Source organism: Daucus carota, chromosome 3 (genome assembly GCF_001625215.2).
Source record: "Daucus carota subsp. sativus chromosome 3, DH1 v3.0, whole genome shotgun sequence".
In the NCBI taxonomy this organism is placed as follows: Eukaryota; Viridiplantae; Streptophyta; class Magnoliopsida; order Apiales; family Apiaceae; genus Daucus; species Daucus carota.
Window position 1 is genome coordinate 2,213,689 of NC_030383.2, and position 12,272 is coordinate 2,225,960.

The 12,272-nt window shown below is 36.1% G+C and overlaps 2 protein-coding genes across 4 annotated transcripts; one reads left to right on the forward strand and one right to left on the reverse strand.

Moving 5' to 3' along the window:
• Nucleotides 1-1,797, reverse strand: LOC108213299 (alkane hydroxylase MAH1-like). Its single transcript, XM_017385079.2, has one exon. It carries the CDS (start codon nucleotides 1,633-1,635, stop codon nucleotides 91-93), a length of 1,545 nt encoding a protein of 514 aa, XP_017240568.1. The 5' UTR covers nucleotides 1,636-1,797; the 3' UTR covers nucleotides 1-90.
• Nucleotides 1,798-3,070: 1,273 nt separating this feature from the next.
• LOC108210500 (disease resistance protein At4g27190) lies at nucleotides 3,071-10,955 on the forward strand. 3 transcript variants are annotated; one of them, XM_064090718.1, is made up of 6 exons: nucleotides 3,071-3,492; nucleotides 4,757-6,849; nucleotides 6,955-7,520; nucleotides 7,690-8,130; nucleotides 8,502-9,629; nucleotides 9,803-10,955. In XM_064090718.1, exons 1-6 carry the CDS (start codon nucleotides 3,416-3,418, stop codon nucleotides 10,781-10,783), a joined length of 5,286 nt encoding a protein of 1,761 aa, XP_063946788.1. In that variant the 5' UTR covers nucleotides 3,071-3,415; the 3' UTR covers nucleotides 10,784-10,955. The 3 variants fall into 3 exon arrangements, with proteins under 3 accessions (XP_063946788.1, XP_063946787.1, XP_017237309.1); XM_064090717.1 differs by having other exon boundaries at nucleotides 4,757-7,520; XM_017381820.2 differs by having other exon boundaries at nucleotides 3,072-3,492; nucleotides 4,272-7,520.
• The last annotated feature ends 1,317 nt before the right edge of the window (nucleotides 10,956-12,272 follow it).

The following is a 12,272-nucleotide window of genomic DNA, read 5'->3' on the forward strand; positions in this document are numbered from 1 at the left end:
GCACCATATATAGCCATGTGTTCCATTACAAATTATTTGAAATACAGACAACTATGCAACAACTGATTTGAAATATATGAACCACTCTCTTCATTCTAGAGAACCAGGCATGCATGCATTTCTTCTGCATACCCTGACTTTTAAGCCATATTTCATGTCCAGAACCACAGAATCACTTGGGACAACCGGATGATTTTCAACCACCTGAATGGTGTAATCATGTATGACTGTCGTCGCGATGATCTTCATTACAGTAAACGCCATTTCCCTCCCTAAACAGAGCCTAGGCCCTGCATTAAAAGCGATAAACTTGTGTGAAGGCTGATGCTTAAGGCCTCCTCGTTCAGTTATCCATCTCTCGGGCTTGAACTCCAAACAATCTTTTCCCCATATGCTCTCCATTCTTCCCATGGCATAGAAACACAATATGATTTTTGAGTCCTTCTCCACGCGATGGCCACTTGGAAGAATGTCCGGGTGTGCTGGAGACTTGTGATTCAGAGGAAGGGAAGGGTAGAGTCTTAAAGCCTCGCACAAAGCTCCGTGCAGATAGACCAGTTTCTGCAACTCTCCCCTTTTGTTAAATAGCATCCAACTTTTTACTTCTTTTATATGCAAATTTGTTTTGATCTCTTCTAAAATCTTGGACTCCACCAAAGGGTTTTTTGAGAGTAGCCAAAAGAACCAAGAAAGAGCTATACTGGTGGTATCTCTCCCACCAAGTAGTAGACTAAACAGAGTGTCCCTTAAAAAATTTTCAGGATTTTTAGGCTTTTCCTTATAAGCAAATTCCATGTAAGCTTTTAAGAGATCGAGTTTATTATCCTCCGCTGCAGACAGAGACAGACGCTTCCTGGATATGCATTGATATATGAATTCATCAATGTCTTCCCAAGCTTTGCTTAGACTCTTTTCTTTCCCAAATCCCATCCAACTTTGCAGCTTCCAGATGGTTTCAGGAAACACATGTCTATAAAACACCGCTTCTTGAACATTTACGATACCTGTATGGATAGGCATATGAGGCAAATCAAGGGAGAGGCTCTGAGTCTGAGGACCATGGTCTAAAAGCAAGGAACAAATAATATCAAAATTGAGCCTCTGAAATATGTCATGCAGATCCACCTCAATTTTACGTTTAGACGCGTGATCAAGCAGCGAAATCAGCCCTTTCTCCACTTTTCCCCTGGCCTGCATTTGCAAAATCTGATCAAACTCTGCATGACTGAAAAGTGACATGGTAATTTTATGATGAGCCTCCCAAAGAGGCCCATCAGAACTAAACATCCCCTCTCCAAGTATATCAAAAATCTTGCTGAACTCGGGGCCTTTCGGGTAATTCTTGAAATTCTTGCTCAGAATGTAGTTGATGTTATCAGGATCACAAGTAACAAGCAAATTCATGTTAGCCAGACTAGGCCCGATGAACTGAAACGTCTGGTGGCTTTTCTGGAGAATGCATGTAGCAAAGTCGTGCACTCTGTGAGCATTCTTAAGCGCGCTAGGCAGCATTCCCACCAAGGGCCAATTGGTTAACAAAGAGGTGCTGCATCTCCACATCACACCAAAGTAGAGAAAGATTAACAGGGACAGAGGGATGAGCACAAGCTCAAGAACAATATCGAAAGCCATCATGGAATTTGTTTTTTTTGTTGTTTCTTGTTTGAAAACTTAGCAAATGGCAGCACTCATATAGAGCAGATAAATCAAATAATGAATATTTATGTGCATTGAGCAATTGATCTGGTCAATGCTAGTGTGGTGAATGTGGTACTTTAAATTTAAAATTTCATGGACTTCTATCAAATACTGTTATACTCCCAGAAATAAGGGACTTGTGAAACTGTTTATGAGCCATTTTTTTTTTTGCAAAAAAAAAAAACAAAACATTAAGTCTCTATTTTTATATGAGTTTATATATGTATGGATGTAATCACTATTCTAAAAATTGGAATAGGTTGACAGACCAATTTAGGATTTATTGATATTTTTTTGATATTAGATCAGGTGTTTTTAGTTGAATCAGAATTTAATCGATAAATCGAAAAAATAATTTTTAATCAGAAATTGTATAATAAATTAAAAAAAAAAATCAAAAATCGAGATCTATAAAACATTGGATATAAAATGTACTCCTATCAAGAAATAATTGCCATGTGACATAAATTGTGTAGCAGAAATCTCACTGGTTCTTCAACTCTTGCTCCCTTGACCAAGTATGGCAAGTAATGCCTCACTATTTCAGCGTTGCTTTAATACTCATACAAATCCTCAACCTACTTTAAATTAAATGTACGTGTCCAATAACATCTTCATTACTACTCATGCAAATCCTCAACCTACTTTAAATTAATACTGATCCACGCGGCTTTAAAAACCGACTTATCAAGAGTATCTCCGATCATCGAAAGCTTTTGGCTAAAAAGTGAATCGACATATTTAAAATAAAAAAAATTTAGCCAACAACTCGAAAAACTCAACTCCAACCAAGCTGTTGTCTATAAATTTAGCCAACCTTCGATGGATGACTAAATTTGTCAAATCTCTGTAGGTCTGTAATAAATCTGTAGTAAGATTGCACCTCATTTATTACCATATAAACTGTTATCAGTGTTGTGAAAAGCGCAAATCGGTTCTAAGCGATTGGATGACCTTCTAGTGCTTAAGCGGTAAAGCGGACGCTTAAGCGGAATTTTAAGCGGGTCAATAAGCGGATTAATTAAATATAATTAAATATTTAGTTATAATATTAATATATTTGAAAATAATATTATGTTCAGTTAAGAATATGCATTTTTAATATTTTTGATAAAATATATTTTTTTAATTTTATAATATAATAATAGTTATATTATTAAAAAAATTAATTTTTTAAAAATATTTTTTTTTTAAATTAGCAAGTCAACATCATTCTGACCGCTTAATTACCACTTAATCCGCTTAGTTGTCCGCTTAATTTTCAAAAACGCTTAATCTCCCGCTTAGTACAAAATCAAAGCGCTTTATGGCCGATTCTGCTTAGGCGGCCGCTTAATCGGCCACTTAATACGCTTTTTACGATACTCTATTATATCCAATACCATTGAAGCAAAATGTAACGATTATAGCCAAACACACCGTTGTCGGAGATGCTCTGATACACAGTTTTAAGTTTAAACACTCTTAGGCGGCGAGGCCATATCGGCAAATTCATATTATTTTTGCGATTTACGTTATGAATTGAAACAAAAATTTCTACTGGAATCATGTCCGAATGAATTGAGGCAATATTGCGAAGAGTGGGTTACAGATCAAGTGAGGTTGACCACCCACGTTTGGAATCAAGCAAGTTACTTGCAAAGTCTTCCATGATTATCACCCGTGATCTTCTTCTGGATCACAAGATTGTTTGGTAGCTAGACAAGTGAAGAAATAAATGGCCTACTACAGTGTCGTGTCTTCAATTCCAACTATGAACAACTCACATTTCAGAATGCATTTTCTTCCTGACAGGTAACCTTTCATGTGTTCGATACAAGTTCTCTATGTACTAGCAAAGTAGCAATGCTTATTCAGTGCTCCCTCTGTCCCCCTAAATTGTTTAAATTGGAGGACGGAGGCTCGGCACGCATTGTAATGCTCTCATAAAATATAGTTTAATAAACTATTTTGAATTTTTTTTTCTGAATAAATATTTACTATCTAATTTTTTATTTCAAAAAATATATTATGAAACTATCTTTTATATCATATGCACCTTAAAATACGTGTCGAGGAATAAAAAATAGTGTAAAGAAACGAGAGGGACAAAGAAAATATATGTTGCTAACATGCTGTATAAGCAAGCCACTTGTAAAGTCTACCTAGCTATGTATTTGCTATAGTCCAAGCATAATTGTAGAAATCAAGAATCACAGAACTAATCGGTTAACCTGTCAATTTAGTATTTATAGAGGATTTATGGGATAATTTTTGAATAAATCGATGATTCTTAGTCAAATTAGAGTGGAATCGGTGAGTCGGTGATTTTTTTTTTTTAAGAATTAATCAGGGTTTTGGGGACTTTTAGAATACCAAGAGTAAAGAAAATCAAACAAGCTACTTTGTAAGTCTTCAAAACTCAACACTACCCGTAAACTTATTCTGCATCTGTGTTCGTAAATGTTGTTTGGTAGCTAGACAAGTGGAGAAATTAATCACCTTCTGGTTTACACTATTATTGTTACGGTGTGTATTTATTGTTACGAGTTTGTACTTAAAGTTCTGAATCAGTACACCATGGTGTCTTGCAGGTAGTTGTCAACTCGAACAACTCAGAATAAGTGAACACTATTGTGCCTTGCTGGTGATTAGAGTCGGATTAAGCTGGAGCTCAAATGTGGTTGTATTAATTCGAAACCTTTTTAAGCAATAAATCATCTGATATCATATTGACTGATTAATTATTTGTTTTTGCACTAGATCATACCTAGCGAAATCACTAATTTACAATTGTTTTTGGTATAATGAGATACGAAAAAAAATGGTAGGATAGAAATGAAATATTCCTTCTTTAATTCGGTTCTTTGAATTCTGATTTAGGCTAGGAATGAAACCGTGTAAATAAAGATAAATTTGAACATCTGTGAAAAATATAGTATTCCAGTTTTATACATAAGGTTTAACAGTTTTACCAGTTGACATGCAACTGATTCAGCTATTGGTTTTGTTTAGCTACTTGCTCTTTTTGCTTCCTTCTCTCTGTAATTCCTCTTCCTGATCTTTTTCCTTCTACCAGCTGCTCTTCATTTGTTGCAGTAGTAGCAACCAGATATCCATCCGTTTCTTTTTTTTGCAATCCAATCATGGTTGGTCTAGCTGACATTCCATTCGTAGGAAAATTTGTGGAAAGAATATCTGATAATACAGTTGATGCAGTGTTTCGTGGTTTGCGGTATTTGTTCTGCTACAAGGCTCTTGTTGATGAACTCAGTTCCGAAACTGAGAAACTTAATATCGAGAAGGACAAGATGTCCAGGAAAGTTAATGAAGAAAAAGATAATGGCAAAATAATCGAAGACTATGTATTGAAATGGCAAAACAGTGTGGAAGAGATCCAGAAGAGTGACGAACAGTTTTCACCTTCGTGCACCTGCATCCAGAGTCTGCCAATTCCCAATCCGGTCTCTCGTTTTCAACAGGGCAGGAATGCAGCAAAGAAGGGCAAGACTGTAACTAAACTCGCTGTCTCTGGAAGGGATTTGCTAGGTGGAGAGATTGCACACCTTCCGCTGGTTCAGAATATGCCAAAATCTGGTACCACATTTGAGGAGTTTCAATCCAGAAAAGATGCTTATGGGAAGCTGTGGGATATGCTGGTAACCGATGATAGTTCTCTGATCCATGGCATCTATGGAATGCCAGGAGTTGGCAAAACTCGAATGATGGAAAAAATTTGGGAAGACACCATGAAGGAGAAAATTTTCAACAAGGTGGTACGAGTAAGCGTGGGCAGTGAAAAGTTGAACAAAGCAAATTTACAAGACCAGATCGCAGCCCGTCTTGATTGCAAACTGGAATGGGAAGATGTGGAACAAAGAGCTTCTCAGCTGGAAGAGAGTTTAAGGAATGGGGGTAAAATTCTCCTTATATTAGACGACGTATGGAGGGAGATTCCCTTATACGATATCATTGGAACTTCATTTGGCAATGGTAGTAGTTCCAAGGGTTCTAAAATCCTCTTGACATCTCGAGCAAAAGATGCATGCTTGATTAACAAGTGCGAGCATCCTGTGGAGGTTAAAACCTTGAGTCTAGATGAAGGTTTGTATCTGTTCAAGAATACTGTTGGTCCTGATACAATTAACTCTCTGCAGGATGAATCCCTGGTACAAAAAGTGTGTAATGAGTGTGGTCAATTACCATTACTCATTCATGCAGTTGGCAAAGCACTGAAAGACAAGCCTCATGATTTGTGGGAGGATGCATACAATCAACTCAAGAGAGGCAAATTTGAAAACATTGTTGGAGTAGAACCACAAGTATATGCATGTATCAAATTAAGTATTGATAACTTAAAACATGATGATGCCAGGTCATGTCTTTTTCTCTGCTCCTTTTTTCCTGAAGATGCGAACATCCGTATGAAGATGCTGATCCAGTTGGCAACAAGCTCGCACCTTATACCCGACGAAGAATCGAGAATAGTTGCAATGGTTCACCATCTCAAGACATCTTCTTTGTTGCTCGACTCTGAAGAAGAGAATTATATTAAAGTCCATGACATCATCAGAGATGTAGCAAGATCCATAGCTTTCACAGATTCAAAATACGCATTTTTACAAGTTACATGCAACTCAGGGTACTTGCCTTCTAATGCCAATTATTGTACTCGAAAGTTCTTACGTTTAGATGTGGAGACTAATGATATTCAATTCAATGAGGATCTGGTATGCCCAGATCTGCATACCTTATGGATATATGGCAACTGCTATCGACAACAATTCACAGGTTGCTTCTTCAATATGTTTCTGAATCTCAGTTTTCTGATGCTAGAATGTGTGAACATTTCTTTGGAGCAGTTCTCTCTTCAACCCTTGGGCAATCTCGAGACACTTACTTTATTAAAGTGTGACATAAGGAAGACAAATGTTAGTCTCTTCCCCAGGAGCCTCAAAACCCTTTGTATTTGTCATTGTGATCTCCCAAGTCCACTGGATTTCGCAAACCTTAAATATCTTCAAATGCTAAAGATCCAACAACATGAACCTCAGTTGGTTATGGTGTCAAATGCCATATCTAGTCTATCCAGTCTCAAAGATTTACATATACCAAATGGTTTCGTCATTGACTGTGAAGAATATAAAATGGAGTCCATCGTGACGGAGATCAGTAAATTGACTCGATTGACAAGTTTACGTTTTCATTTCTATGATGACATTACTTTTCAAGATACAAATATTCTTTCAAATATAGATAGATACGATATATTTGTAGGGTGGCTAATGAGGAATAAAGCATATAAATTTGATTATTCAACACGAGAGGAGAGAGTTCCATTGTCAAGGTCGATTGAGTTGCTTGATAATCATTCGAAACCCTGGGAAGGTTTGATCGCAAGGGCTGAAGTAGTGAGAATATTGAACAGCGATGTTGAAATGAATAGAATTCGCGAGGGCCACAGAAGAGCATTTGACAAATTGAGAGAACTGTACCTTTATGGATGCCACAAAATGAGGCATCTAGCGCAGGATGAGATTCAGTATAGTCTTCAACCGTCGACATGTTTCTCCAAACTTACCAGTTTAGAAATTAGTGCCTGCTCTAAATTGAAGTACCTGTTCTGCAACAACATTGCAAAAGGTCTGGTACAACTGCAAGAGTTCATTGTAGAACATTGTGAATCTATGGAAGCCATCATAGTGAATGAAGTTGGCCCAAGTGATGGAGAAATCATAAATTTCTCAAAACTGAAATCGCTGAAGATATCAAATATGCCTAGACTAGCAGGCTTCTATGCTGAGAAGAATTTCATGCATTCAGGTTTAATGGACCATCCAAAGGTAGGCTTCCCTTACTCTAGTATACAAAAGTTATTTTAAATTATTTTAATTTTTTTAGAATACACATCAGATGTTATAAGATGAACATAGTATTCTCTGCCCATTTTTTTTTTTTAAAGACCAAATCCAGAGCTCGTTTGTAATCTTTTTCTTTTGGTATATGTTGCAGGTTGCATTCCCTTCCTTGGAAAAGTTGGAATTTAAATCTTTGCGAGATTTAAGTGCTATATGGGGAAAACACTGCTGCAATGACACCATATCAACCTCCTTATGCAAATTAAATAATCTTCGTGTACACAGCTGTGACAAACTTGAAATTTTGATCCCGCATCCCATGTTGCACAGGCTAACTAATCTGGAATATATAAAAATTGAAGAATGCAACAGCTTGAAAACCATGTTTCCACATTCTGTTGGCAGTGATCTTTCGCACCTTAAGGAATTGAGGGTAAAAAATTGTGAGGAGCTGAGACAGATTTTTAACGAGGCAGGTGAACAAGTAATCACAGATGACGCACTGTTCCTTGAGTTAACAGATCTAGAGCTTGTTCATTTGCCAAGTTTGACGAGCTTCTGGTGTTACCAAAGTGGGAAAGCTAATACTTGCCTGGTAGGTGCAGTCTATACTATCTATACTGCACTATTTGTAACTGGAGTATGGTATATTAGGGTGACTGATCACTTAAAATATGGCGAAAAATTTAGAATATGGTTAGTAAAGTGTCATTATATATTTGGCAAAAAAAAAAGGTGTCATTATAGTCAAATAAATACCTCAGAACTTGTATACACTACTTATTTCAACTATTAAATAGGGCAATTTAGCTAAGCTTTTAGGTTGATTATAAGGTGAAAAATACATACATTTTTCGAAGTTGCTTATAAGGTGATCCTTCTATTATTAAGGAGTATTTGAATAATTTTTTAGCACTACCTGCAACTTTTGTTATTGCCAAGTTGACGTCGCATGGACTTCTGTAGGTTCCATTCAGACTCCCTCAACTCTCGTCGATTTCTCTTCACCGCTTGCCTAATCTTAGAAGGCTTTTTCATGGGGCAAATTTCAAGTTCCATGTACCTGCTTTAAAGATGGTAGAAGTTACTGAATGTGGACTCTCAACTCTATTCACGTTCTCTATGTTCAAAAATTTCCAACTACAAAATTTAGAAGTAAGGAATTGTGAATTGTTGGAGAACATTGTTGAGGATCTACGGGGCGATGAGATTTACGACAAGATTATCACTCTCTCACAACTCACAATAGTCATGTTTGAAAATTTGCCAAACCTCAGAAGTTTTTTGCACAATGCAAATTTCAAGTTCCATATGCCTGCTTTAAAGGTGATGAAAGTTATTGACTGTGGACTCTCAACTCTTTTTACGTTTTCTATGTTCAGAAATTTCCAACTCAATTATTTAGAAGTAAGGAATTGTGAATTGTTGGAGAACATTGTTAAGGATCCAAGGGGTGATGAATCTTGTGACAAGATTATTACACTCTCTCAACTCACATCAGTTCACCTTGCAAGATTGCCAAACCTCAAATGTTTTTTCCATGGTGCAAATTATGAGTTCCATATGCCAGTTTTAACTAACGTATTAGTTCGTTCATGTGGAATTTCTGATACTCTTCTTAAGTGCTCTGTCTTGAGGAATCTCAAAGAACTTCAAACATTAGAAGTATTCGATTGCGAATTGTTGGAAGGCATCTTTGAGGATGCAAGGGGCAATGAAACATCTGATATCAGTGACAGGACTATCACACTCTCTCGACTCTCACTGCTTCATCTTGAAAATTTACCAAAGCTCAAAAGTATCTTCAACAGTGCAAATTATGAGGGCAATCTGATGGCTTTAGTGAGAGTGAAAGTTGTTAATTGTGGACTCTCTACTCTTTTCAGGTGTTCTGTCTTCCCAGATTTCCAACAACTCTATGAATTAGAAGTAGTTGACTGCAGATTGTTGGAACACATTGTTGAGAATGTAAAGGATGAAACTTCTGATTCATATGGCATACTGTTCCCTCAGTTGACAATACTAAGGCTGGTTAATTTGCCAAGTTTGACGAGCTTTTTGTGTTATCAGAGCAGGAAAGCTAATACTTGCAAGGTATATATTTCTATTGCTAAATGACTCAATTTGAACATATACTGATTCAAGCTCTTGGTTAGTGTTCACGACTTCTTGCTTTTATTTTTATTTACATATTCATGTGTTGGTAAGTATATGAAATTCCTGCCACCTTTGTTATAGCCAAGTTGACATCATATTGGTGTCTGCAGGTGGCATTCAGACTCCTTCGACTCTCATCACTTGTTCTTGCATACTTGCCTGATCTCAAAAGTTTTTTTCATGGTGCAAATTTTGAGTTCCATATGCCATCTATAAAGAGCATGCTAGTTCGTGACAGCGGATTATCAAGTACTCTTTTTACACGGGCTGTCTTCACAAATTTCAGACAACTTGAAGAATTAAGAGTATATAATTGTGAATTGTTGGAAGGCATCTTTGAGGATGCAAGTAGGGATGAGAGTTTAGCTACGAGTGACAAGATCATCACACTTGATCGACTTTCTCTGGTTCATCTTCAAGGGTTACCAACATTCAAAAGTTTTTTCTTTGGTGCAACTTACGAGTGCTATATGCCGGCTTTAGAGAATGTGAGAATTGTAAACTGTGGATTCTCTGTTTTATTCACGTGCTCGGTGTTTCAAGAAATCCGACAACTTGAAATATTACACGTATCTTACTGTGAATTGTTGGAACGCATTGTTGAGGAGGTTGGGGATGAGGAAACTTCTGAGATAGATGGTAAGAGTATCGAGTCTGCTCAACTCTCATCAATTACTCTTAAATATTTGCCAAACCTCAAAAGTTTTAGCTGCACTTCGAGCTATGTTTTCAGTATGCCCAAATTGAAAATTTTTATGCTTATTAAGTGTCCTCAGATAGAATATTTCAGTTCCTCAAAAACAAACACACCTTTTGTACGTGTTTCTAGCGACCGGTGCAGTGAAGAAGATTTTCAAGACTTGAACGACTACATAAGACAGAATTACAAAGGAGAAAGTGACTTGAGTGACAGTGATGAAGAATCGAGTTATAGTAGTCAAGAGCCGGGAACACTATCAGAGAGAATTGTTGAAGAAGGAGAATCGAGTTACACGAGTCGAGAGCTGGGAACACAATCAGAGGGAATTGAAGAAGAAAAGCCTCAGGAAACTGAGACTGATCTACCTGACAGTTCTCCTGAAGAAGACTGAACTTGTACTGTTGTAAATCTCTCCTAACATCAAACAAAATTACATTTATTTGTGTTATTAATCTTCCTAGGATGTTATCGGTTGTTTAAGCATGGGTTCAAGATGGAGTAATTGCTGGATCATCTGTGCGCTTTTATGATGAAATAATTATATTAAATTTAGCACTTCTGTATATATGTGTAAGTTGTGTGAAGGATTTATTCTTTGTTGTCGCAGGTCATGTGTTCGACTCTAACTAACCTAAAAAAAATGTTGGGTCATGTGTTCGACTCTAACTAACCTAAAAAAAATGTTGGTTTCCGTCCTTCCAATAAATAGAAGTTGGGAGGAAGAGGTGGATGTATATTGAGAAAGAAATGGTGGTGATTTTACGGTACTTTGTAGTTAGAGGAATGTAAGAAATGATGTAAGAGGTTTAATAAATTATTATAAAAAAGTTTAGAAGATTATTTAGTGACAAAAATAATTGGTAACACTTGTCAACCTGTTAATAATGATTATAATAAATAATTAAATACCATCATGTTGGTTATATATTAGAACTACAATTTTTTTTGAAATTATATATTAAAACTACAAATATGTAGCAACATTATATTAAAATTATATACTTTATTTATTATAATATTAAATAATAATAAAATATCAGGTCTAAATTAGCTGATTGGGGGGACAATAAGAAAAATCTGATTCTTTTTAGGCTTATTTCCAATTTATTATACAAGTAGACAATTTTCGTGTAATGGATTTAGGCACTCAAATCGTACTCAAGAGAGTCTTGAATTATGCGTTTGTTTTTGTACGTTAAAGTAGCCTTAACAAATATTTTAAGTACGGAATACTGAACTTAAAACACTATAAAATGAAGATTAAGGAATGAACCGTCTTACAAGCATGTACGCCGTCATTCTGTCTAGCTAGCTAGGGTTTGTCAAACAACGTTGTTTGACGCACAATTTTTCCCAGTTCAGACTCCATATCAGGAAACTTCTATTTTGTTATTCTGAGGTTCTGCCTACTAATTAGTTAGACAACAGGAGTGCTCATGATGCTCATTTATCAACCCAGCTAGCTAGAGTATATAATTTTGCCTGTATATCATGGCCATATAAGGGTCATCAGTAGTGTCAATTGTCCGATTCTTCTAGAATCTCAAAATGTTAGGAGAGAGTTTACCAAGATTATATTGTATTCTGATATTTCCACTCAGTGGAAAATTTATTTTTGGATTAGAGAGAGGATTCGGGTGCTCATTTTTGGGATATGACTTTGCCTTCATGTCCATAATTAATGATGAGAATACGGTTGTACAATTTATTGTTTTTTATCTAATTTAAAGACAAGTGAACTATAAAATGTAACTTATGTTCGAAAGATATTTTTCAGAAATTTAAGTTATCATAACAAAAAAATGATAGATTAAAATGTGAATAATGCATGGAGTATACTTTGAACTATCGATAATAAACACACTTAAATCAAAAGTAAC